The following is a 23862-nucleotide window of genomic DNA, read 5'->3' on the forward strand; positions in this document are numbered from 1 at the left end:
AAGGGTGCAGTCAGAAGTAAAGGGTCAACGGGTCAAAGTCAGGCATTTCTCATTGTGTTTTTTGCATCAGGACGTCTTCTCCATCTCTGTTCCAGATGAGTGCCAGGGCTTCGAAGAGTGGTTCCAGGACCTCCAGCTCTCTGTGAATGAGTGCTTTGAGAACCCGGAGCAGAGGGAGGATGTGGAAGCTTCTATTCAGAGACTCACTGTGAGTTCCAGACCCATTTGCCCGCAGACCGGTTCGCCCCAGGAACAAGCTGCCTAATGAAGCCTTGGGATGGATTCGCTGATGCACCTCCCGTTTCTCTACAGCAGGGGTTCTTGGAGTTTAAGGAGGGGGAGAGGAGACTGGACCAGCTGAAAGAGCGTGTGGCCCAGGCAGGGGAGAAGCTCCCCTCTGAGCAGCTGGACCCTCTCGGTGTCTGGCTGCAGGACCAAGAGAAGGAGCTGACCACCTTCAGAGCGCACTGCCAGGATCGACACAGCCACCTGGAGGACTGCCTCCAGACGCTCAACAGGTACACAGCTCACCATTGGTTTCTTTAAAATAGGAGTTTTCTCTCCAGCAAATATCAGGCTGAGACAGGTGTCTACTATAATTGGATTCTTTGTGTTCAGTTCCGTCCGCAGTTGGCAATGTGTTTGTGTGTATTGTGTGTAGCTTGCAGGAGGAATACAGCCATGTAAACACGTGGCTGCAGGCAAGAGAACACAAGCTGGCTCAAGGGGAGGAGCTTAATCACTTGCATGAAGAGGTTCTCAAAGAAAGGTAATCACTACTATAGGAACATTGTGTGTCTATAATATCTTACATGTACACACATTTGCCATATATTGTACTGACTTTAACAATGATGGTGATAGTGATGAGATATTCACTGTGGTATTGATGATTATGATGGAGAAATGCAGAGCTCATCTCCCCTTTGCTGCAGTGAGCGTGTAGAGGGCCTCAACAGCCTGGTGGTTGCAGTTCGTAGGAAAGGCCTGAGGAGTGATAGACTGGTGAGAGAGAGTGATAAGCTGCTGCAGCGGTATCACAGTCTGCTGGCCCGGCTCAGCAGCCAGGCGGAGGCCCAGAGCGCCCTAGCCAGGGAGACTCAGGCCTTTGAGGCCCAGGCAGAAAGCACCAGGGCCTGGATTGGAGACCTGCAGCAGCGGGTACACTCTCTGGACAAAGGCACTGTGGGGACGCAGGCGGAGATTGAAGACAGACTGCAGAAAGTTCAGGTCAGAGAGTCCACTCTGTATATTCAGTTCAATTTAATTTTCTGGTCAATTCATTTGTATGACCCTAATTGTCTGGCTGCATTTGTGTTCAGGCTCTTCTCAGTAACCGGTATGAAGGAGAATCCAAACTGCAGGACCTAAGGTGGACTGCCCAGAGGCTGTCCCAGCAGAAAGACCTGGAGGAGAACAGAAGGTGTGGAGTCCAGCAGACAGTGAGAGATGCTGAGGAGCAGTGGAGAGGAGTCATGCAGTCTGCAGAGGAGCTGCAGAAACAGGCGGAGGCCCAGAGCACCCTGGTCAGGGAGACTCAGGCCTTTGAGGCCCAGGCCGAAAGCACTAGAGCCTGGATTGGAGACCTGCAGCAGCGGGTACACTCTCTGGACAAAGGCACTGTGGGAACGCAGGCGGAGATTGAAGACAGACTGCAGAAAGTTCAGGTCAGAGAGCCATTCTGTCTTCTTCAACTTCTTTACAGTATGTGCTTTACATTGTCGGTCCTTGGAATGGAAAAAAAGATTGATCAATATTTCAGACTTTGGTCATTGGCGATTGCACGTCTTGTTTATTCTTCATGTGAAAGGAATTCAGGCAAATTTTCAGAGAAGGGAAAATCGGTCTCATGATATTTATGTATTTTCTTCTATCATCTATTTAAATTGATGGGTGTATTACCTTTGTTCCACTTTTTTTTCATATCACCTTTGGTTGTATCAATTTGATGCTGTCATACGCTGGTGTAACACCCCTGGAAGAGAGATGCGGCAGTTCCGGGTGTGCACCGTTGGTTACCGCATGGAGAGAGAGAGCGCACCCACACCAACACGAAATCAGACACAGGAACAGACACCTTCATCCTTCCACCTCACGGGTTCTGGGCAAAAAATAATAAACTAAAATATCAAACTAAAATAACTAAGCCAAAAAAAAAAAACAACTGCAGCTTTTCAGGTCTTTGATCATAGCTGGCCCACTTTTCAGCTGACCAGTTTCTCCTGCTTTTCAGCACCGGTTTTCTTTCTCCATCATGTGCTCCTTCAAACAAAACTGAAACTTGCTGTCTTGCTGTGTACTCCCAGTCTTGGCCCCAGTCTGTGGAGAGGAACACGCCTTTAAGCGCCTGGGCTGTTTAGTTAATGCAACCTGGTGCGTGTGCTCTCTCCACCAGCCGGCGTTGCCAAGACCAATCTGGTTCACCGCCGGACCGAATGCCACAAATGCATTCCAACTGTTCCAGTCAAAGCTGGGGTCTATTTACTTCTATTTCTGTGAAGGGTCAGAGTTAAAATTGTCTGTTGCACATTTGGATGACCTACCTGACTCTAGTCTTGCAATAAACCCTCCTGCAGATGCACTTTTCTTTAACAGCTATTCCATCTCTTCATGATTTTATACAAAATCTACTGCCTGTCTGATTGAAGACAGATTGCATGCTGTGCAAGTAAAGAAGCCAGACAGAAGCAATCAGTGGAAATGACATGATTGATTTTTTACAAAAAGTTTTATTTTAATTAAACTTTTGGTTTTGTGGCTTTATTTAAGAAATATGCATGCCACCTACATCACACATATTCTGCTCGTGAAAGAAATTTGGGAAGATCCTTATGAAAGGGAAACAATAAGAAATGATAAAGAAGATTAAAAACTGTAATGTGGTCAATACATTGGGTTGAGGACAAAGATACATCCTGAGAAAGACAGACCTGTTTCATATCGCAAGATATTGTATATCAGATTTTTTCTCAAAAAGACCAAAATTCACCTAGAGCAAATAACATTTCCTATGATCGTAATAGGCAGAAATTTTCCTCTCGTCTCCCTAAATGTCAGCCAAAGAAATACTTAAAGAGAAAGAGTATTTTTGGTAGATTTAAAAAATTAAACTGAAATTACACTAATATTCATTCATGATTAGCTGCTGGAAGTCCCTCGCTGTCTATATAACTTCACAGTGAACAGGAGCTGCTGGCAGAATTTCATAATGAATTATTTTAATTGGATACTGAATGTCTGTACAGGATGCTGAAGGGCAATACTGGGTAAACATTCAATGAAAACCTCAAAACAATTTATTATCCATTAACTGCTTGAAAAGTGTTCACTGGAACAATTACAAGTAGTAGTAGGACTTGATACATCTACATTAGTGAAGTTGTTAAGCCGAGGTACAATTTCTCATGTCATATTGCACCAAGAATCCTAGCATTTTCCAGGAAGGCAGTAAAAGAGCTTTATCGACATTTAAATCTTTTAGTGTTTACTTGCATTTGCTTCTAGTGCCTACAGCAGAAGGAAGCCGCAGGTTGCAGAAAAAGCATGTCAGTAAACAGAAGAAAAGGAGCTGGCAAAGCACATTTCTTTCCTCTCTTACCATCTGCAAGCCATCTGTGAGAGCTCATCTGAATGTTACCGCTCTCTCATGTCCCAGAGTAGATTAGGGAATCTGTGATGATCAGCATATGTACTGTCCTGCAAAAATGTGATCTGGCCTGACGTAAGCCCTCATTTGGATACGGGATCTTTTTTGCTCTGGGGGACATGTGAATGAAGCACATTATGGAATCCTTTGTCCTGTCCTGTCTTTTTGTTTGTGTTTGACTGTCTGTCTATTTGTTTATCTGTTGGGCTGGCTTTATGTTCAGGCTCTTCTCAGCACCAGGTATGAAGGAGAGTCCAAACTGCAGGACTTAAGGCAGAGTGGAGACAGGCTGTCCCAGCAGAAAGGCCTGGAGGAGAGCAGGAGGTGTGGAGTCCAGCAGACAGTGAGAGATGCTGAGGAGCAGTGGAGAGGAGTCATGCAGTCTGCAGAGGAGCTGCAGAAACAGGCGGAGGCCCAGAGCACCCTGGTCAGGGAGACTCAGGCCTTTGAGGCCCAGGCAGAAAACACCAGAGCCTGGATTGGAGACCTGCAGCAGCGGGTACACTCTCTGGACAAAGGCACTGTGGGAACGCAGGCTGAGATTGAAGACAGACTGCAGAAAGTTCAGGTTGGAGAGCCAATATGTCTGACTCTGCTTCTTTATGTGTCTTACATCCTGGTTGCCCTAAAAAACAGAACTGAAAAGAGATATCATTGATTTGTCTTTTCACCTTTTTCTTTTTTATGGAACCTCTACTTTTTGAAATAACTGGATACATGCAAAATATGATGAGGGTCATTGCTGCTAACACACCTGACAGGTTTTTTTTTCCTGTTTCTTTTGTGAGCTGGTGGCACTACTATCGTTCCTCTTTCCTCCTTCTTGGTATGACTCCCCTAACTTGTGGAGAGCTGGGTAGGGCTTCATCGGGTTTTCAAGTGGGCACCCTCTTCTTTGGTTTTCGTCTAGCCCACAGCACCTCTGGAACTCTGGATGGCAAAACCAGCATCCTGGAAACACCCGCTCGGAACCCTACTCAACTCAAGCCCCTTCTCACTCGGACTCTGCTTGGGGCTCTTCCATTGCTCTTCCCTCTTCAACCAGATCCAACGGAGCGCCACTTCTGTTTGCTTGGTGACATCAGCCTCAAGCTTCTTTTTTGCCACTCCATCAATGCCGAAGAGCCCCAGGGTTCTCCAGAGTGATTGCCCCGTAAAACCCCTTGCAGCTCATCTTAACTGGCAGATTCCAGACTTTCCATCCCTTCAGCTGACTCTTGAGGATGAGAGCCTGGCATTTCTTGAGCTGTCACTCATGTGCCTCTTCGGACCCGTCTTCCCAGGGTACTGTGACCTCAATGAGAACCACCTTGTTTTGTGCCTTTCGACAAGAGGGCAATGTCTGGTCTGTGGCTGGTGTTGGTAATTTCCTCCAGAAATTTGAGCTGCTTCTCAACATCCGCCCACATCTTCCAGTCACCTGTTGTGGTGAGGATTCATTTGTTCCTCACTACCTTTGCTGTACTCTCCTGTGTTCTGAGAAAGTTGATGAAACAGGGGCACCGGCTAAGCTGATTTTGCCTTCTTTCATGCTTGCTCCAGTCCTGCAGCCAGCTGTGCAACGATTTGGTCAGATGCCACCAGAATTTTCCATAAGTCAGTCCTGCATGTCAGGAAGAGAATAGGTGCTCCAAGCTAGCTAGTTTCTCACACAGTGAACTGCTAGGATTCTCTGCCAACTCCCACGTGTGGAGGTTCATTGGAGTAGGCAGAACATCATACACCGAGCAAACGAGAAACTTGATCTGCTGCCCCTCCATGCTCCAGATGTCTTGCCAGGTCAGCGTGTTCTCCCGTGCGCTCTCCCACCGACTCCAGCTGTCCTGTTTTTTCATGGCCACGGCTCTGACCTGCCGGATTTCTTCCTCCACCTTTCAGAGTTCCCTCTACGCCATACTGCGTGTTTTTTTTGTTGTGTCTGCCTTCTTTCAGCTTTTCCTGGGTGCACATCCCAGACCCAGTCAACCTGGGTTCACCAACCCAATGATGTCTGCATGTTGCGGCCGTACCTGCATCTCCTTGAGTGCTCTGTTAACTGACAACTTGTGACCTGTTCTGAGTTTGAACTTTGCCCGGCGGACCTTCTCATCCTTGCTATCCCTGAACATCTCACTGATCATTGTATGTCCCATTTTTCCTTCAAGGATAGTAATTGGGACAGATTTTCAGAGAGGAATGACTAGTTGGTTGATTGGTTGGCTGATTATTCATAGTGATTGCTGGTTTTTTGTTCTGCTGACATTTACGTATATAATTGGGCTGGTATTTTACACCATTGTTCCGTGTTCTCATTGTCTTTTTGAATGCGTCAATTTAATGCATTCCAACAATTCCAGTCAAAGCTGTTTTGTATTTACCTCTATTTAAGATAAAGGTCAGAGTTATATATTCCTGCTGCTTATTTCACTGTCCTGTCTGACTCTAGACTCACAGTTTAATTTATTGCAAATGTGTTCTTTGTTAAGAGCAATGCTCCCCCTGCTCTGTATATTCAATAAATTTTTTTATTTAGTTTAGTTCAGTTAAATTAAATAGTTTGACCCTGACTGTCTTGTGGGCTGCCTGTATGTTCAGGCTCTTCTCGGCACCAGGTATGAAGGAGAGTCCAAACTGCAGGACTTAGGGCTGAGTGGACGGAGGTTGTCCCAGCAGAAAGGCCTGGAGGAGAGCAGGAGGTGTGGAGTCCAGCAGACAGTGAGAGATGCTGAGGAGCAGTGGAGAGGAGTCATGCAGTCTGCAGAGGAGCTGCAGAAACAGGCGGAGGCCCAGAGCACCCTGGTCAGGGAGATTCAGGCCTTTGAGGCCCAGGCCGAAAGCACCAGAGCCTGGATTGGAGACCTGCAGCAGCGGGTACACTCTCTGGACAAAGGCACTGTGGGAACGCAGGCGGAGATTGAAGACAGACTGCAGAAAGTTCAGGTCAGTTAAATGCTACTATTTACATGTTCAAATCTAAACATGTTAGAAGAAAAGCATCCTCATGGAGAACCCAGTAATGCTTTGTTTTCCATGCTTTTCAGGCCCTCTGGTCGAAAGATCTTTGTCATGTTAGTTTTCATTAGTTCAGATTTTCGAGTTTATGAGTTTAAAGCCTCTCTAAACTGTCTGTGTAATTTGAGAGTTCTTTTTTGCTCTTCCAGAATGCATGAATATTTTTTCTATTTACCATGATAAGAAGCAGAACCTTAATTCATTCTTATTCATTTTTTGATTTGCTTTGAATGTTAAATAGTTTACAGAAGATTGAAACAAATTTATTTCATCATTTGCCTGAAAAATGTTACTTTTCTGGAAGACAAAGCAAATACTCTACAAATTGCAAATCAAGCAAATTCTTATTACCAATATAAATCCTCAACAAATTTTCACAAAATAAATTTTAGTTTTCATTTTAGTTTAATTAAATTATTTTTGTGGGTTTAAAAAATAATCTCCCATGTGGTGTTTCTTTTAAAGTTTCTTTAAAATTGTGCAGCAGGTAAACAATGATAGATGTAGCCTACAGTTGTATAGTAACCCTTTTTCTCTCTCTGTCTGTCGCTCTAACAATCTCTCTCCCTCTCTCTCTTGATCTCTCTTATGGTCCATCTCTCTCTCTCTCTCTCTCTCTAACAACCTTTGTCTCTCTCTCTTTGAATTTCTCTGTCCCTCTCTCTCTCTAACAATCTCTCCCTCTCTCTCTCTTTGTCCCTCTATCACTTTCTCTCTCTCTGTCTCTTGCTTTAACAATCTCTCTCCCTCTCTCTCTTGATCTCTCTTATGGTCCCTCTTTTACTCTCTCTCTATTTATCTCCCCCCCTCTCTCTCTGTTTCTGTTCTCAGGCTCTTCTGAGTGCCAGGGGTGAAGGAGAGTCCAAACTGGAGGACTTGAGGCAGAGTGGAGACAGGCTGTCCCAGCAGAAAGGCCTGGAGGAGAGCAGGAGGTGTGGAGTCCTGCAGACAGTGAGAGATGCTGAGGATCAGTGGAGGGGAGTCGTGCAGTCTGCGGAGGAGCTGCTCAGGTAACCGTCCTCTCTCTGGGCAGTTCTCATGGAGCTGTGCATAGGTGGAGAAATGCTCATGGATTTCAGGTGTAGACAGAGATTCATTGTGTTTTCCCAGAAAAGTCTTAATGTAGCTAGCAGTAATCTGTAGCCATTGTTTCTATACAGCTGTTTGCCTTTAAGATCACTTTTAAACGTCATTTCAGGCCACTTTTCGCTCAGATTTCAGTGGTGTTCTTTTCCCCACTGTTTCAGGACGTTGGAGGGGCTTGTGGAGCGTCTGATGTCCTGCCTGTGCCAAAAGCAGCAGGCCCAGGACCGGGTGGAGCAGCTCCAGCGGCAGACTGCGGATCTCCCTCAGAGGTTCCCCTGGCCTGGGCTGGGTGACCGCCGACAGGCTGCGGAGCACGTGCGTAACCTGCTGAACCGCACCAGGGCCCTGACCCCTGCCTTGTCTGACCTCCCAGCCCGGGGTGCGGAGCTGTTCCAGCTCACTCAAGACCCCAGCTGGATTGACCCTTCCTGGGGGGCCCTAGAGAAATGTGTTCCCCCGCTGCTCAAAGACCTGACTGTAAGCCGGCTTGCACAATTGGCCTCATGCATGCCTTTCTGGTGCACTTGTGAGACATGAGTGGCGATTGAGATGTTACTATGGCTACAGTCACTATGGAGCCAGTTTAAATAAGCTGATAAGATTTAAGAATGGCTAGTAGCAGTTATACATTCTTCATGCATTATAACATAATATAGCAGTAAAAATAGCTTGTTGTCCAATCCAACATTACTGAGTGTTATTTAAATGATGTAATTGAGAAAGTCATTTATAAAGATCTGGCTGATTGGGATTTGTCTTTTAACTTGTTCTCTTTAATTACTCTGTTCAGGATGCCTGTGGGAGCCTGGAAGAGGGCATCCAGACAGAGCGTCTCTGTGCTCAGCTTGTGGAGCAGCACAGTGCTGCCCTGGACTGGCTTCACGAGCAAGTGCAAGGAATAGGGGCACTGCCTAGTGACAGAGCCGGCCTACAGAGCACCATTAACACGCTGAAGGTACCTCCCTTAGGCCCACAGGCACGCACACACACACACACACGCACGTACACACACACGCATGCACACAGATACACATGCACATACTGTACATCTACACACTGTACGTATATATATACACACACCGGCATACACACACATACACACACTCGCATACATGCATGCATGTATGCACGCACGCACACAAACATACAGATACACATACTTATACTCACACATTATGTGCATATGCAGAACACAATTTTTTTATTTTTGGTGACAAAAAGTCCAGGGAGGCTGTTAATGAAACTTGAAAGTGTTCATTTGTCAGAGGCATTATTCTGGAGACGGTGGACTCACCTAGGCAACAGTGAAAGAGCGGCGTGTGTGTTCTCCGCAGGCCTTGCTACAGACTGCTGACAGGGAAGAAAAGGAGATGAAAGAGCTGGACGCTGTGAAAGCCTCCCTCCTGCTCCTGTGCACTCCGAGCGGCCAGACCTCCCTGCAGCAAGAGGTGGGGCGCATGCAGGAGAGGAGGGCCCGCTTGGAGACGGAGGCCCGGGGCAGGCTGCGGGAGTGCGAGGCCCGGCTGCAGGGCCTGGAGCAGCAGCGGGGCGAGAGGGCCCAGAGACTGCGAGAGGAGGCCGCCGATCTGCGGGGGGACCTGCACAGGCTGGGCCAGCGCATGGACTACAGCAAGCAGCCTGCTGACATTGGCCGCCTCCAGGACCAATGGAACACCCTCAAGGTACCTTCTATAAGTCAGATACAGGGGATTCCCTGGCAATTTCCTGTAATGTGAATATACAGTATATTTAAGTTCTGCTGGGGATCTCGTCTGTGTTGTCTTTCCCACTTACATGCAATCAAAGTAGCCACAGTTCATAAAAGAATTACAGTAAATGTGTGCCTGGGGCTGTAGAGGTCTGTATTTCTCTCTGTGTGTAAATATGAGGCATACGGTCTCATATTGTTGTCATAAAAAGACAAAAAAAGATATTAGCGTGTTTTATCTGGCTTTATCTCCTGTTATCTGATCTTCCAGTGTTTCCAGGCTACATCCATACTGCTCTGCCGGTGACAGCACTGTCAGCACTGCTTGATACCTCATTACACTCAGTGTTGAATCACATAAAAGTTTTTCCTCATTAAACTCATGTGAATCTTCACACTCAGTATTGGCAACCTCTATTTATCAACACTGTGTGGCTTTATGAAACAGATTATTTACCCAGTAAAACAAGCAAATATTAGCTAACTCCTGACTTTAATTAACTTTATCTATAAAACATTAAAACTTAATTAATGCACTGCTTCAAAAATAACACAGGGAGAGGCATTGCAATGACATGGCTCAACAGTTGGTGGCAGCAGTGGACCACGCTACTCATACCTGATAAAATCAGTGACCTATGGCTACCTTGCTCTTGTCCTCGCAGATTCTTAAGTCACTGGGGAGGGAAGGCTGCGTGCTGCTCTGAATAGTCGTGTCCAGTGTTGTGTCGCATCATTTAAACCTGTAAACCACTCTGCTCTCTTTAACAATGCTGTGCCCTGCAGGGCTGTGAGAGACTGCTGGAGGAGCTGGGGCTTCGGGTGCAGGGTCTGCAGCAGGCCCTGGGGTCAGAGGTCGCCACTGAGGTGCTACCCGGGGATGTGGTGTCTGACGTGGCTGCAGTGGCAGCGGAGCACGACAGGTCAGCACCCTCTTTCTTTTACGCTAACGCTGCTGCAGGCTAAAAAACTGACTCTCTCTAACAGGAAACCCACTCCACGATGTGAAATCACCTATATATATATTTAAGGGCAGTGTTCATGTATGTTCATGCACGCGTGCATTACCGACCGAATAGATGCATAACGTTCTTCATAGTTTATCACAGTGGTCAATTCGTATTGGTATTCTGTGCAGACTGCGGACTCGGCTGTCAGAGAGGCTGGACAGCTGCGCACAGGATATTATGCGCAGTTTGAGAGACTCTCTTCAGGCTCTCCAGCAGTGGAACGAGTCTGCCCACGCACAGCTGTCCTCCGGCTCTTCCCACAACACACAGGTAACCGGGTGCAGAGTCATTCGAGTGTCCCGTGACGTCTGTAACTCGCTGTTATTTTTTTCCTTTCCAGTTAGGGATGCTTTAATAAAATAATTGAGATAGCAGGAACAGTCACCCTGTGTAGGAAATGGTTATGAAGCAGATTACTGGAACTGCTGAGTGTCGGTTGCCATGGCATTCTCAGGTAGCCCAAGATGGAATAAATGGAAAAAAACAGGGACGGGGACAGACGGAATGATCAAAAGCCCCATCATTTCTCTTGATGAAATAATTTAATGTGATTGTGGGACAATTATGAAAAGTTACTGTTTCCGTTTTCAAGGTTATTCTTTAGATTTCTGTCATTTGTTTTAATGTGGAAAATAATCTGTCTCAGCCTGCATTGAACTTTTTAGACGTGCAACTATAGATTTTTTTAGATGCTTAAATGCTTTAGATGTTTTGGACTGTATATGTTTGTAAAGCATACATATATGAGAAACTCACATGACGTGAACATATGATGTACGGTAGAGCAATTCAGGAAAGAACAGATTGCTGCCCTTTCATCTTCAGTGTTTTAAACTACAAATGCATTATGTGCTTCTGCAGATGAAATTATCAGTCATGTACACTGAAAGGCAAGTGGAAGAAGACGTAAAAACATGAGCATCTGTTTTTGGCGAGCACATTTAACCCAATGCATGCCAGGACTGTGTTCGCATGCAAGTGTATATTGATGGATCTGTATGTTGCAGCCTGTGCTGGAGGAGGGAGAGAGGCTGAGGCGCACCCTGCAGGGGGCGCTGTCACGCGGTCAGTTTCTGAAGGACTGTGTGGGGCTGGAGGAGATGGACAGGCTGGGCAGGGACAGCTCAGATGTCCTGAGGGACACTGGGGTTCACATCTCCAACCTCACGCAGAGCCTTCAGGTGAGCTGTCCCCTTTTGAAAATGGGCCAATGAGACGATTTGATCAAGGCACCCTGACAGAAACACAAAATAACAATACTTCCCCTACCTTTCTAATGGACACACTTTAACACAATCACTGCCACATATATGTGTAATTGATTTCAAATGAGCCTCATAACCTGTAACAATGGTTTTTCGTGGAAATGGCCCCCTTAGTGTCAATTCAGTTTATTTTTACTTTGTCAATGCTATGGTTACACTGTGATTTCTTGGAATGACTATTGTTGCACAGAAGGGGAAACAGGAAGCACATGAACATGTGTCTGAAAGGCCCGCGTCATTAGCAGAGCAGCAGCACGTGCTGGGTCTACTGGATACACAGGTGCAGAAACACACACCTCAGGTACAGTGCATTCCCACCTCCTCTTTGAGTCAACACTTGATCATCTCACACTTCAGCCAGATATGTGACAATTCACTGACACTTAGTTAAAAAGGAATCTCACTGTAGGTCTACGCCTTGGTTCATTATATACCTCTCAGTCACTCAGAGGCATTATGTACAACTGCAAAGCGCCAGTCTTTTGTATGTATGGCGTGTGCGATGTGTACTTTGTGGGTGCTCCTGTTAATATAATGATTAATTGGCACCAGATAGTACAGCAAAAGCATAATCACACCACTGTTTTCTGCATGGCTCCGTTTTTAACATCTACTGGATAAAAGTAGAAAAGTAGATTTTTTCCCTTTTTTAGCTCCCTCTATTATATATTGTGTGCATTTACCAATTAGATACGTGTGGAATGTATTACTGTAGGTGTGGCTTTTATATATTGTGCCACCTATTGTTTTTATGACCCTGTTGAAGACCTAGTGTCCATACGCATTGGTCTGCTTCATTGCCTTGTTCTAGCAAATTTAATCAAGGCTTTTTATCCATTTTTTCACTAGGAGACAGAGTGCCTTGGCCTTTTTCCTTAGTACCACAACAAAGGTTTATTCACTTTCCAGAGGTAGTGTCTTCTTCAAGGACTATTGTTGAGTGTTTGCCTTACCAATGAGCACCTGCCCTTCCTAGACCCCAGCAGTGCTTCTTTTTTAGTTGTTTGAATAGCATTTTTTCCTCTTTGTGTTTGAACGGAAATAACCTGCTGATGATACAGCACGACTGGCTGGTTCCTGACTAAATCTATTTGCAATGTCTAATTGCCACTTGCAGATTTGTCACATGACCAAAGGAGTGGACATTGCGGGATTGCAGGCTGGAGACATGCCTCGTGCTGATAAGGAGAAGGTGCTGAGCCAACAAGACGTTTCTCTGTCATCGCGGCCTGTTGATGTCAGCGGCCGCAGAAAAGCCCCGCGTGATCGCGAGAAGCGAGCCGGGCTTCGACCGGACACCTTGAGGAAGCGTGATGAGGCGGCAGCACCTGACATGCAACAGGGAAAGTCTTTCACGGCTGAGAAAGAAGAACCTGGAGCCATGCTCATTCTGGACACTGGGGTGCATCAGATTCAGACACACGGGACTGACACTCTGCATGTTGGTCCCCTGCCCCGTGAGAACATAGAGTACACGGCTACTGGAAAAACTGAGGCACCTGGCAATGAGATTCACCGTACTGGAGGACCACCGCAAGACAGCATTGAGACTACAGTTACGGACTGGCGCGGCTCTGAGACTCAGGACCCTGGGATGTCGAGGCCTGACAGAACGGACATTGAAACTCGTCCTTCAAAGAAACAAGATGCCAAGATGGTAGATACTCAGAAACATGATGAAAGAGAGCCGTGTGAAAGCAGAGATACACAGCATGTGGAGGAGGTTGGTGTCTGTCAATTTCCAAAGACTCCTTCTCAGTTAAATGAGATGCAACAGCCTGACAAACCCAAGGGCTTTAATGCTGGTAACTCTGTTATGCTGAGCCTAGACACAAGGACTGAGCACCCAAATGTCCCAGATACTTACAACGACAGGGAGGAGCGTGAGAGGATGCCGACTGTACAATCAAAGAAAATGGCCACGGTCGTCCTGGATGCAGACACACTGCATATACAGACACCAGAGCCATGGCAATCTAAGAGCAGCGATTCCCTGCGCATTGTGTCCTCTGAAACGGGAGGGTTCGACACAAAATGGACTCCAAGTCGAACAGCAGATGCTAAGACGCAGCCGTCTGACATTAAAGAGCATGAGGAAGCAATGTCTGGAGACACAGTAAAATACACTCTCAGCTCACCCAGCAGTGCAGCCCCACACAAAGCAGCACAAGACAGGGCAATGCAGCCAGCTGACGGCAAACAACCCAGTAAAGCAGAGCTAAGTTTTGTTCATCATCTGAGAATGATGCTGGACACAGAGTCACTGAAGGAGGAAGAGCCTCACCCTGTCCAGCCCCTGCCAGGGGAGAAAGGGGCTGATAAGATTAACCAGGAGGAATCCACCCTGACCAGGCTCCCTGAACCAGTGCAAGGTGGAGCCACTGAACCCAGCCAGATTAGAAGTACAGACAACCTCTGCAGCCCAGACACTCAGGAAATACAGAGGAGGTACCTTGTGTTAAATCTGCCTGAGGTGGCGGAGGTCCAGAAGGTTACTGAGAAGCCTGGGTCTCTACTCATGGAGGTCCAGATCCATATTGACCAACCCAGGGGACCCAAGGCAGAGTTCAGTGAATCCACCCAGCTAGATAGAGGCGAGGGTAGCAGAGTGATCCCCACTGATACTGCACAGCTAGACAGAGAAAAAGGAATTAAAGTGATCCCCATGGATACTGCCCAGCTAGAGAGAGAAACGAGCAATAGAGTGATCCCCACTGATACTGCTCAGCTGGAGAGAGAAAAGGGCAATAGAATGATCCCCACTGATACTGCCCAGCTGGAGAGAGAAGAGAGTGTGAGAATTATGCAGACTGATCACACCCAGCTAGAGGAAGCTAAGCCTGATACTCCTGAGGTCCACAGACCAGTCTCTGATACAGCAGTGGGGAGAACCACAGAGCCATTGAAGAGGGAAGAGTGTCATTCCAAGAAGATCCACATCCAGCCCAAGCCAAGGAAGAAAAAGGCTGTCAAGATTAACCAGGAAGAAACCACCCTGACCAGGATCCCTGAACCAGTGCAGGGTAGAGCCACTGAACCCAGCCAGATTAGAAGTACAGACAACCTCTGCAGCCCAGACACTCAGGAAATACAGAGGAGGTACCTTGTGTTAGATCTGCCTGAGGTGGCTGAGGTCCAGAAAGTTGCTGCTGAGAAGCCTGGGGCCCTACATGTAGAGGTCCAGGACCATGCTGACCAAACCAAGGGACCCCAGGCTGAGTTCAGTGAATCCACCCAGATTGAGAGAGAACAGGGCATTAGAGTGATCCCCACTGATACTGCCCAACTAGAGAGAGAAAAGGGCAACAGAGTGACCCCCACTGATACTGCCCAGGTAGAGAGAGAAAAGGGTAATAGAGTGATCCCCACGGATACTGCCCAGCTGGAGAAAGAAGAGAGTGTGAGAATGATGCAGACTGATCTCAAGGCAGCAAAGCCTGACACTCCAAAGGTCCACAGACCAGTCTCTGAAACAACAGTAGGCAAAACCACAGAGTCACTGAAGAGGGAAGAGTATCATTCCAAGAAGATCCATATGCAGCCTGAGCCTAGGGAGAAAGAGGTTGTCAAGATTAACCAGGATGAAACCACCCTGACCAGGCTCCCTGAACCAGTGCAAGGTGGAGCCACTGAACCCAGCCCGATTAGAAGTACCAGCCTGGACACTCAGGAAATACAGAGGAGGTACCTTGTGTTAGATCTGCCTGAGATGGCTGAGGTCCAGAGAGTTGCTGCTGAGAAGCCTGGGGCCCTACATGTAGAGGTCCAGGACCATGCTGACCAACCAAGGGGACCCAAGGCAGAGTTCAGTGAACCCACCCAGCTAGATAGAGGAGAGGGTACCAGAGTGATCCCCAGTGATACTGTCCAGCTGGAGAGAGAAAAGAGCACTAGAGTGATCCCCACCAATACTGCACAGCTGGGAAGAGAAGAGAGTGTGAGAATGATGCAGACTGATCACAAGGCAGCAAAGCCTGATACTCCTGAGGTCCTCAGACCAGTCTCTGGAACAACAATGGGAAAAACCACAGAGTTTGCTGAGAGGGAAACTGTAAAGGCCTCTGTGCCAGAGTCTGCCGCAGGAAAGGACAGAACACTAGAGCAAGCCAAGCAGCCCGAGGCTGAGAGAGAGCACGCTGAGACTCCCAAGACTCTGCATCCAGAGAATAGGGAGGCTGTAGCCCAAGGCAGTGGACAAATTAAGGAAAAAGTGGAGAGTATGAGGCTGCCACTCATCGGTACAGCCCTGGCTGAGCCAGGACTGTGCCCCTCAGTCACTCCAGCAGAGCTTTCGGGTGGCAGAGAGAACAGGAACCTGGAAGGAATCAAGTCACCACAGGTAATGCTGGCATCTTTACTCCAACTATACGTTTCTGACTAAGTCCGATATGGTCAGCTCTGCCTCTGCAGAGACAGGGTATGGCACATATAACGGAAAGGGTAGACTGGTGTTAAGAAGGGAGGGGAATGGAATTTGGAATGTTTGGAAAATAACTTGTTTCATTCAGAACAGCAATGATAACTTAATGGCTTAGTGACAGATGTTTTTGAGAGACAAACAAAAAGTGCATTTCGCAGTAGCAACAGCACCATCTGTGCCTGATTGTGGGACAAATGAATTGGTATCCATGAAATATGGTTGAACTGTTGCTCAGGCTGTCTGGTTGACTCAGAGCGATATGGTTATCCACTGAAAAATTGTTTTCAGGGAAAAAAAGATATTTTAGGGGAGGTTTGAATGGACTAAGAGGCACAATGTAATTATTGTTTGTTCAGACTGGGCAGAGTGTACAGATACAGGCTTTTGCAATAATCAGCCTTTTCTTTTTCTGAGCATTATTTATAATCAGGGACCATGAGATGCCATTAACTGTCTGCTACATGAAGACAGTGTTTCTTGACTCATTAGATGAGCTACATAGATGCAATCAAAATGAAAGGTTTTTGATTATGGCAACGTACCCACCTCACATAATAAAAAAATAATAGTCCCTTCCCCCCCAAACAATAAAAGAATACCAGATTATATAACACTGTTAGGGATACACAGTTCAAAGCTGTCTTTGTGCACACCTATTCCTATAATATTTTGTGTTTGGGTGTTGATACTTCTCAAAGGTTTGTGGTGTACAGTTTGAAAATTCAGGTTCATGGTAAACAGTTTCTCACAGATGGAAATTCATCTACATTGAATGCCAACTTCATTGTTTTTGATTAATTAAAACTGGCTAACACATGAAGAGACAAAAGGGGTTGATAAATATGAGGTAACCTGCATCCTTCTCGTGTTATTGATGGATTTGTCATATCTAACATAAGACTTTTCGGTTGACGATATGTACAAAACTTGTAACCTCTGTTTCACAAGAAAATTAAGGCAGCTTGCAGCCACTAAATGGGCATACATATATATGTTCATTGATGAACATTTAGCTGATCAGGAACTCTTAGGTGCCTCAGAATCCCTGGTAAAACAACATACAGAGAGAGCACTGCAACGTAATCCAGTGGACTGCCTCAGTCCATGGCACATGCCTCAGGTGGGTAGCAGGTGGAAAGCAGCAACTCTTCATACTATTGTGGTACAGTGGAACATACTCTTTTTCAAATAGTTACTGTATTTGCATTTACAGAACAAATGTTACAACCAGGATAACATAGCATTGGACAAGAACACACCAAAAATGTTTTATATGGCCTTGACCAAGTGCCCAAATAGTTTACTTTGCTGTAAGTATTCTGTGGTAATTCTGGGAAATGCCTCTGATAGACATGTAGTATCTATATACTTTAATAGATTATTTATGAAATTAAAACCACAGACATAACCAGAATCTGCTAAATTAAAAACTTGTGTGTGTAGAACATTGAGTAATCACAGAATAAGCTCTCATTTCTATGCTGTTCTCTCTCATGAATAGTAGGTAAATTGATATGTCAGTCATGCAGTTTTTGCTGAAGTTAATCTTGTGCTTTTTTCCCTGTCATGCTTCATGAACATGTTTTTAGCCTAAAGATATGCTACTAGGTATGGGCATGGACACTACGTAGTACACTCTAATGCCGTCTATAGCTTGAATTCCTTCTAAATTGCATAATGGTGCACTGGATGAGTGGAAACTAAAGCTGAAATGGTTTTCTCCGCAGAGCAAAGAAGAGAACACAATGAAACAGCCGGATTCAAGTGAAGCAATTCAGGAAGTACCTGAGGAGGGGGCTTCTGTAGCTGGGGATATTAGGAAGAGGGAGGACCTACCCCTGGAACTGCCACATGGACCAACCATGCAGGAGACCTTCAAAGAGATACAGCAGCTGGTAGAAACAGGACCCGATAACTTTGTCATTGGGGTGAGTTCTTTGGTGCCTGATAATCACATTAAGCAAAGATTGAAGATGACTTAGAAGAGTGGAACTGCATTATAGGCTATTTTTGGTGGTGACTGAAACAAGTAGTTACAGAAATTATGTTGTTTCTCCATTGCTCTTTCACTCACTCATGCATTCACTTAATCACCTAAACAATTGAGTAACACTAAAAGAGATTAAAGCTGTAGTAGAACTAGAGATCATAAAAGCCAGTATAGGAGTTGCGTCAAGTATGAAGTGGCTGTTCAGGTTATGCTTTATATTGCACTTCTTTAAATTTGTAATTTAAAGTATATTATTTTGCTGCTCTAAGCTGCGTAATTCAGTCTGTCTCAAGGCCCTTCTAATGTGAAAACATGAAGATATTTGGTCTATCAGAGCTGTTTGTAATTATATTTGTCTGTTTGTGATTATAGGGAAAGCCTCTGTGGGAACCTGTGGGGAGTTTGGACACGTCACGCAAAGACCTGGACACCCGACTGAGCCACGTGGTCTTCCGGATTCTTAATAGTCGAAACCGGCCTGCCCAGCTCAACACCACAGGCATGACCCAGCAAGTAGAAGAGGCTGAGGTGAGACCCTGCCTTTTAACCTTTTGAAGAGTGGGTTTTTGGAATGTTTTTGCTACATTCTGAGCAGGTGGTTTAGAACTCCATTTCTTTCAGTTACCCGTGGTGATTGCTACATCAGCATTAGAATGCTCAGTTAAGAACAGTCTAATTGCATATTTGTAATCTTACACCTTGAAGGGTTAAGAAGTCTCATCCACGTTTTGCTCATATATTACTCTTATTTGCTACCAGTTTTAACAAGTATTTTTCCCACTCAAAAAGCGGATAAAAACACTGGGGGTAGGGGCGGCTCGTGCCCTTTCATTTAATTGGAGGGAGATGCTAAGAACGGAATGTCTTTTACTTTAAAATGATGAACGTCTGCGTGTCCGTGCAGGTCTTTCTGGGACCCCTTCTTATATTATTTTTGCATGTATGTACATGTGGATGTTCTTCTAGAAAGGCTGTGCATATGAGTCATTCCAGGTACCTGATAGATGAGGTCTAAATGTAGTGTTGTGTTACAGGACTGCAGACAGTGTGCCCAGGAGCAGCTGGCAGTCTTTTCTCAGATGTGTGAAGACAGGGACTCGGATGATGCTCAGCACGTGGAAGGACAGTGGAGCGCTGCTCTGTGGGACGCCTCTGCCGCCGTGCATGCCAAGGAAGCCCAGCTTCAGCTCGTCACGCTGTACCACGAGCAGACGCTGGCTGCTAAAGCTACTCAGGAGAAACTGGAAGCTGAGCTGGATGCACTGAGAGCGTGAGTGTCACTGTCTATCCATGTTTTTCTACATTTCTGAATATTCATTTTCAGAATTAATCTCCGTGTGCATTGATCTGAAATGGCTGTGATTTGCCAATGCACCTTAATGTACGTATGTACACATTAACTACCTTTCTCTTATATCTGTGTAGACTCCCTGTGGGAAGCTCCGCGCAGAAAGCGGAAAAACTGCGTGCTGTCCTGTGGGACATGGAGCAGGAGAGGACTGTGATTGGAGAGCTGCTCCAGACAAGCGCCAAACTATCTCCCTACCTGAGTCAAGCAGACAGGCTGGTGGCGCGCACACAGCTGGAGCACCTGCAGGGGGAATGGAGAGCACTGGCTAGGGCTGCGGAGAAGGCGCTCCATCAGGTTTCTGTCCAGATTCAAGAAAGCGGCGATCTTCTCCAGGAAGCACATGAGCTTCAGGACCAGCTGGAAGCTCTACAGAAATCTCTGGGTCCACCCCAGCTCTCGACCGAAGAGTGGGACAGCCAGAGGGCTGGACAGCTGATGATCATGGGCTCTGCCCTGACAGCTGCCAACCAGCATTACCATCACCTGCAGCAGCAGACCTCTGATGCTCTTTTCCAAAGATTTCAGGGAGAGAAGGAGCGGAGGGACATTGAGCAGGCCCTCCATGGTGTGAAGGAACAGGTGGATAAACTACAAGGACAGATTTCCAGGCAAACTCCCAGCAGCAGCAACACCACCTTGGGTAAAATCATGAAGGTTATGCAGGAGGCCTTTACCTGGGCAAAGCAGACAGAGTGTGACATTGAGGCAAGGAAGAAGGTGGTGCTTCTCCCAGAGGGGGTCCACAGTCAGATCAAAGGTCTTAAGAAGCTGCAGTCAGAGATCTCAACCAAGCAATCCCAGCTAGAGTCATTTGTGGAGGAGGTGAGAGAACTTATCCCTGATTTGGATGAGAAGGACACTCCTATGGTGCTCTCCTCACTCAAAACTCTGGAGAGTTTGGCCAAGTCAACTGCTGAGAAGCTGGCTCGGGCCCTGCAAGACATGGAGTCGGGCTTGCAGACAAGGGAGAAAATGTCTGAGCAGATTGTCGATGTTGACTCCTGGGTGGTGGCCCATGTCCATAAAGAGACCATCAGGGAATCTATTAGCAAAGGGAACACAGCAGACTTGGAGCGCAAGCTCCGGCAGCTCCAGGAGACATTGAAGGAAGCAGATAAACAGGCAGCAGTAACAGAGGCCCTTCTGATGAGGAGTAGAGACATTGCCCCAGAGCTTACCGTTATTGAGAACTGTCGACTCAATGACAAACTCATAAGCCTTCAAGAGGACATCAAAGATATTATCAGCTGTGAAAAAGCAAACTGTCAGGAGCTAGAGAAGCTGCTCCAAGCACAGGACTCTTCACGTAAGAAGCTGTCCTCAGTGGAAACAAGCTTGAGACAGATGTTGGTAGACTTGAACAGGTTTAGGTTTCCGATAACCAGAGACTCACTGTGTTCTATAGAGCCTATAAAACACATGATTCTGGAGCAGAAATGTCAGGTGGACCAACTCTCTCACTGCAAGGAAGACAAAAGGAAAGAACTGCTGTGTACAATTGCTGAGATACAGGACAAGGTGAACTCACTGGGCCAAAAGGCTGAGCAGCATGAAAGATATTTAAACTGCAGGCAGCGCTTAGAGGACCTGAAAGAAAAAGTAGAGGCACAGGTCCTTAAGGTGAAAGATGAAAGCATCAGCAAGGAAGAGAGGTTTAAGGGCTGCCAAGCCCTTCTCATTCAGTTACCTCTAGTCAAGAACCTCTGCAAGGTGGCTGAAGTAGAGCTGCAGAACATCTTAACAGATCTCTACCCAACCCAGCTGAGCTCTGAACGCCAGAGGCTCCGTCAAGTCGCAAACAGCTTCTCCACCTTGGAGCTGACTGTCTCCAATGACACTAGCATCCTGGAGTGGGCCCTGCTGAACAGCCTCCACTGCCCCACAGAACACAAGGCCATGGGGGAGTTTCTCAGACACGCCAACCGGGAACTGGAGCAGCCAACCCCATTGCCGTTGGAAGAGCAGGCCATTGATAGAGAGTTGTTGAAGTGTGCGACTCTTCGGAGGAATGTGGAGTCTAGAGCAAGGGTGCTGGAGGCTTTCGAACCCAGGAATGGATCCAGGCAGAAGGGGCAGGAGCAGAAGAATGCAGATCTGGCAGACCTGAGGAAGAAGACTCTGAGTGGCTGTGAGATGCGAATGGTAGGTTTGTCTCATACACTATTTAATTTTGTTTCGGATTGGTATTTTCGCCATGTGATTACTAATGTAAAGCATACACCGGTATATTTATCCCCCTTTTGGCCATGCTACATATCAGCAGTTTTAATAAATACAATAGCATGCCCAAACAGTTCTATCAGTTTTTCCAAAGTTGCAATTTGTCAGTTTAAATGCAGCAATAATGATCTGTTTTGTGACTGTTTGATGGCTTTTGCTTCTCCAGGAGAACTTGTCTCAGGCACGAGAGATGTTAGGAGATTACAGCAGGGCTGTCGGAAGTGCGGTCGCATTCCTGCAAGAAGCCGAGTCCAGGCTCCACCTCCCTCTTGACTATGCTGGGAGCTGCCCAGAGGAGCTGCAGCGCACCCAGCAGGCCCTGGCCTCCCTGGATGAGCAGTTCCAGTCCCACATCACCCAGATCCAGGCCCTGGTACCACAGCACAGCTGCCTCTCTTCCTACCAGGCAGAGCAGCTCCACAGCACGGTCCTAAGCCAGCTTCTTGTACGGGTTTCCACACTCCAGGCCCAGGCCCAGCGCAGAATGGAGACGCTTCAGAAGTAAGCCTGCCTTCTCCGTGTGATGATATGAAACTGTAACAGTCTTCTGCCCATCAGCTGCAATGGCTTCTCATATACACTCACCGGCCACTTCATTAGGTGACAGGAGTGGCACCCGGTGTGGTCTTCTGCTGCTGTAGCCCATCTGCTTCAAGGTTTGATGTGGTGTGCGTTCAGAGATGCTCTTCTGCATACCTCGGATGTAACGAGTGGTTATTTGTGTTACTGTTGCCTTTCTATCAGCTAGAACCAGTCTGGCCATTCTCCTCTGACCTCTGCCATCAACAAGACATTTTTGCCCAGTGAACTGCCGCTCACTGGATATTTTCTCTTTTTTGGACCATTCTCTGTAAACCCTAGAGATGGTTGTGCGTGAAAATCCCAGTAGATCAGCAGTTTCTGAAATACTCAAACCAGCCAGTCTGGCACCAACAAACATGCCACGTTCAAAGTCACTTAAATCACCTTTCTTCCCCATTCTGATGCTTGGTTTGAACTTCAGCAGATCGTCTTGACCATGTCTACATGCCTAAATGCATTTAGTTGCTGCCACGTGATTGGCTGATTAGATATTTGCGTTAACGAGTGAAGTTTGCAGTTGAACAGGTGGACCTAATGAAGTGGCCGGTGATTGTATGTTCTCAGGAAGATAGGGTGAAGATGCAGTATATAAAAATAACATTATAAGTCCTTATGAAGTGATGCATGCATGAAGTTATTGTGACTAAGCATTCTTTGTAATCTTGATGATTCCCTGTTATTCAGATTTCTAATGATGTACTGTTTACAAATGAACACTGTAAAATGGGATTTGGGGCATTCATAGGGAAATTATGTTATATTGAATGGCTGCCACTTTCATTTACGATTATTTGTCTCTCTGTTTTCTGTTGTGGAAGTTTCCAGCGAAAGTTCGTGAGAAATGTGATTGTCATTTTAATATCTTCATTGGTTTATGCCCTCTAGATGTTCCAAAAAGCAGAGAATGTACATAAAGTGTTATAAGGAGATCTGCCAGCGCTTGAAGACAGTACAAGCTTCTCTTTCAGACTGCATCTCCTACAATGCAATCTCTTATAAAGCTTGCCTAGATCAGCAGGGAAAACTGAAGGTATGTAAAGTGGTGTTGAGATCCATCTTATTGAAGTCATGTTAATTTAACCCTAGCGCGTGCCTTAGCTCACTGTCTGTGCTTGTGTGAAGGTGCTGGTGCTGGAGGTGGACTCCCTCGCTGGGAGGCTGGGGGAGCTGAAGGAGTGGTGTCCGGAGCGGGACTGCAGCAGGGGCAGAGAGGAAGCTGTGAGCACCCTCTGGAGAGACTGGGCGAGGCTGGAGCGATGTGCCCGCTACCTGAAGACTCGCTCAGATCAGAAAGGAGCAGAGTGGAGAGACATCACTAAGAGCGTGAGTACAGGACCGAATGTGAGCAGTGTCCTCAGCCACAGGACTAATGGGCTGTTATTCCTATGTGATCACAGGAAATGTGATATCTGTATTTGAAGAAAACACATCCAGATGCCTTTGATACATTGCTTTGTTTATTTGCTTTGTTCATGTGCTTATAATGTTCTCTTATGGTTTGAGTGACATCATAAAGTTTACAGCAGGAAATTAAATATTTGGACCCGATAAATCCTGAGGTGTGGTGTTGGCAGCCTACGGTCATTGGTCTGG

The 23862-nt window shown here is 46.4% G+C and overlaps 1 protein-coding gene across 10 annotated transcripts in view; it reads left to right on the forward strand.

Moving 5' to 3' along the window:
• syne2b (spectrin repeat containing, nuclear envelope 2b) overlaps positions 1-23862 on the forward strand; it is a 107075-nt gene that overhangs the window by 17285 nt on the left and 65928 nt on the right. For 7 of the 10 annotated variants that reach the window (XM_064324086.1, XM_064324113.1, XM_064324132.1 and 4 more), the window contains 23 exons: positions 96-208; positions 313-518; positions 662-769; positions 936-1230; positions 1323-1667; positions 3870-4214; positions 6221-6565; positions 7469-7647; positions 7885-8200; positions 8514-8678; positions 9058-9405; positions 10218-10354; positions 10570-10711; positions 11449-11622; positions 11897-12007; positions 12824-16045; positions 17854-18054; positions 18489-18644; positions 19151-19386; positions 19542-21609; positions 21854-22188; positions 23155-23299; positions 23392-23592. In XM_064324086.1, coding sequence (XP_064180156.1) covers positions 96-208; positions 313-518; positions 662-769; positions 936-1230; positions 1323-1667; positions 3870-4214; positions 6221-6565; positions 7469-7647; positions 7885-8200; positions 8514-8678; positions 9058-9405; positions 10218-10354; positions 10570-10711; positions 11449-11622; positions 11897-12007; positions 12824-16045; positions 17854-18054; positions 18489-18644; positions 19151-19386; positions 19542-21609; positions 21854-22188; positions 23155-23299; positions 23392-23592 — 9893 coding nt within the window. The remainder of the gene's footprint in view (positions 1-95; positions 209-312; positions 519-661; positions 770-935; positions 1231-1322; positions 1668-3869; positions 4215-6220; positions 6566-7468; positions 7648-7884; positions 8201-8513; positions 8679-9057; positions 9406-10217; positions 10355-10569; positions 10712-11448; positions 11623-11896; positions 12008-12823; positions 16046-17853; positions 18055-18488; positions 18645-19150; positions 19387-19541; positions 21610-21853; positions 22189-23154; positions 23300-23391; positions 23593-23862) is intronic. The other 3 variants (XM_064324150.1, XM_064324106.1, XM_064324159.1) reach the window with 3 other exon arrangements.

Source organism: Anguilla rostrata, chromosome 1 (genome assembly GCF_018555375.3).
Source record: "Anguilla rostrata isolate EN2019 chromosome 1, ASM1855537v3, whole genome shotgun sequence".
In the NCBI taxonomy this organism is placed as follows: Eukaryota; Metazoa; Chordata; class Actinopteri; order Anguilliformes; family Anguillidae; genus Anguilla; species Anguilla rostrata.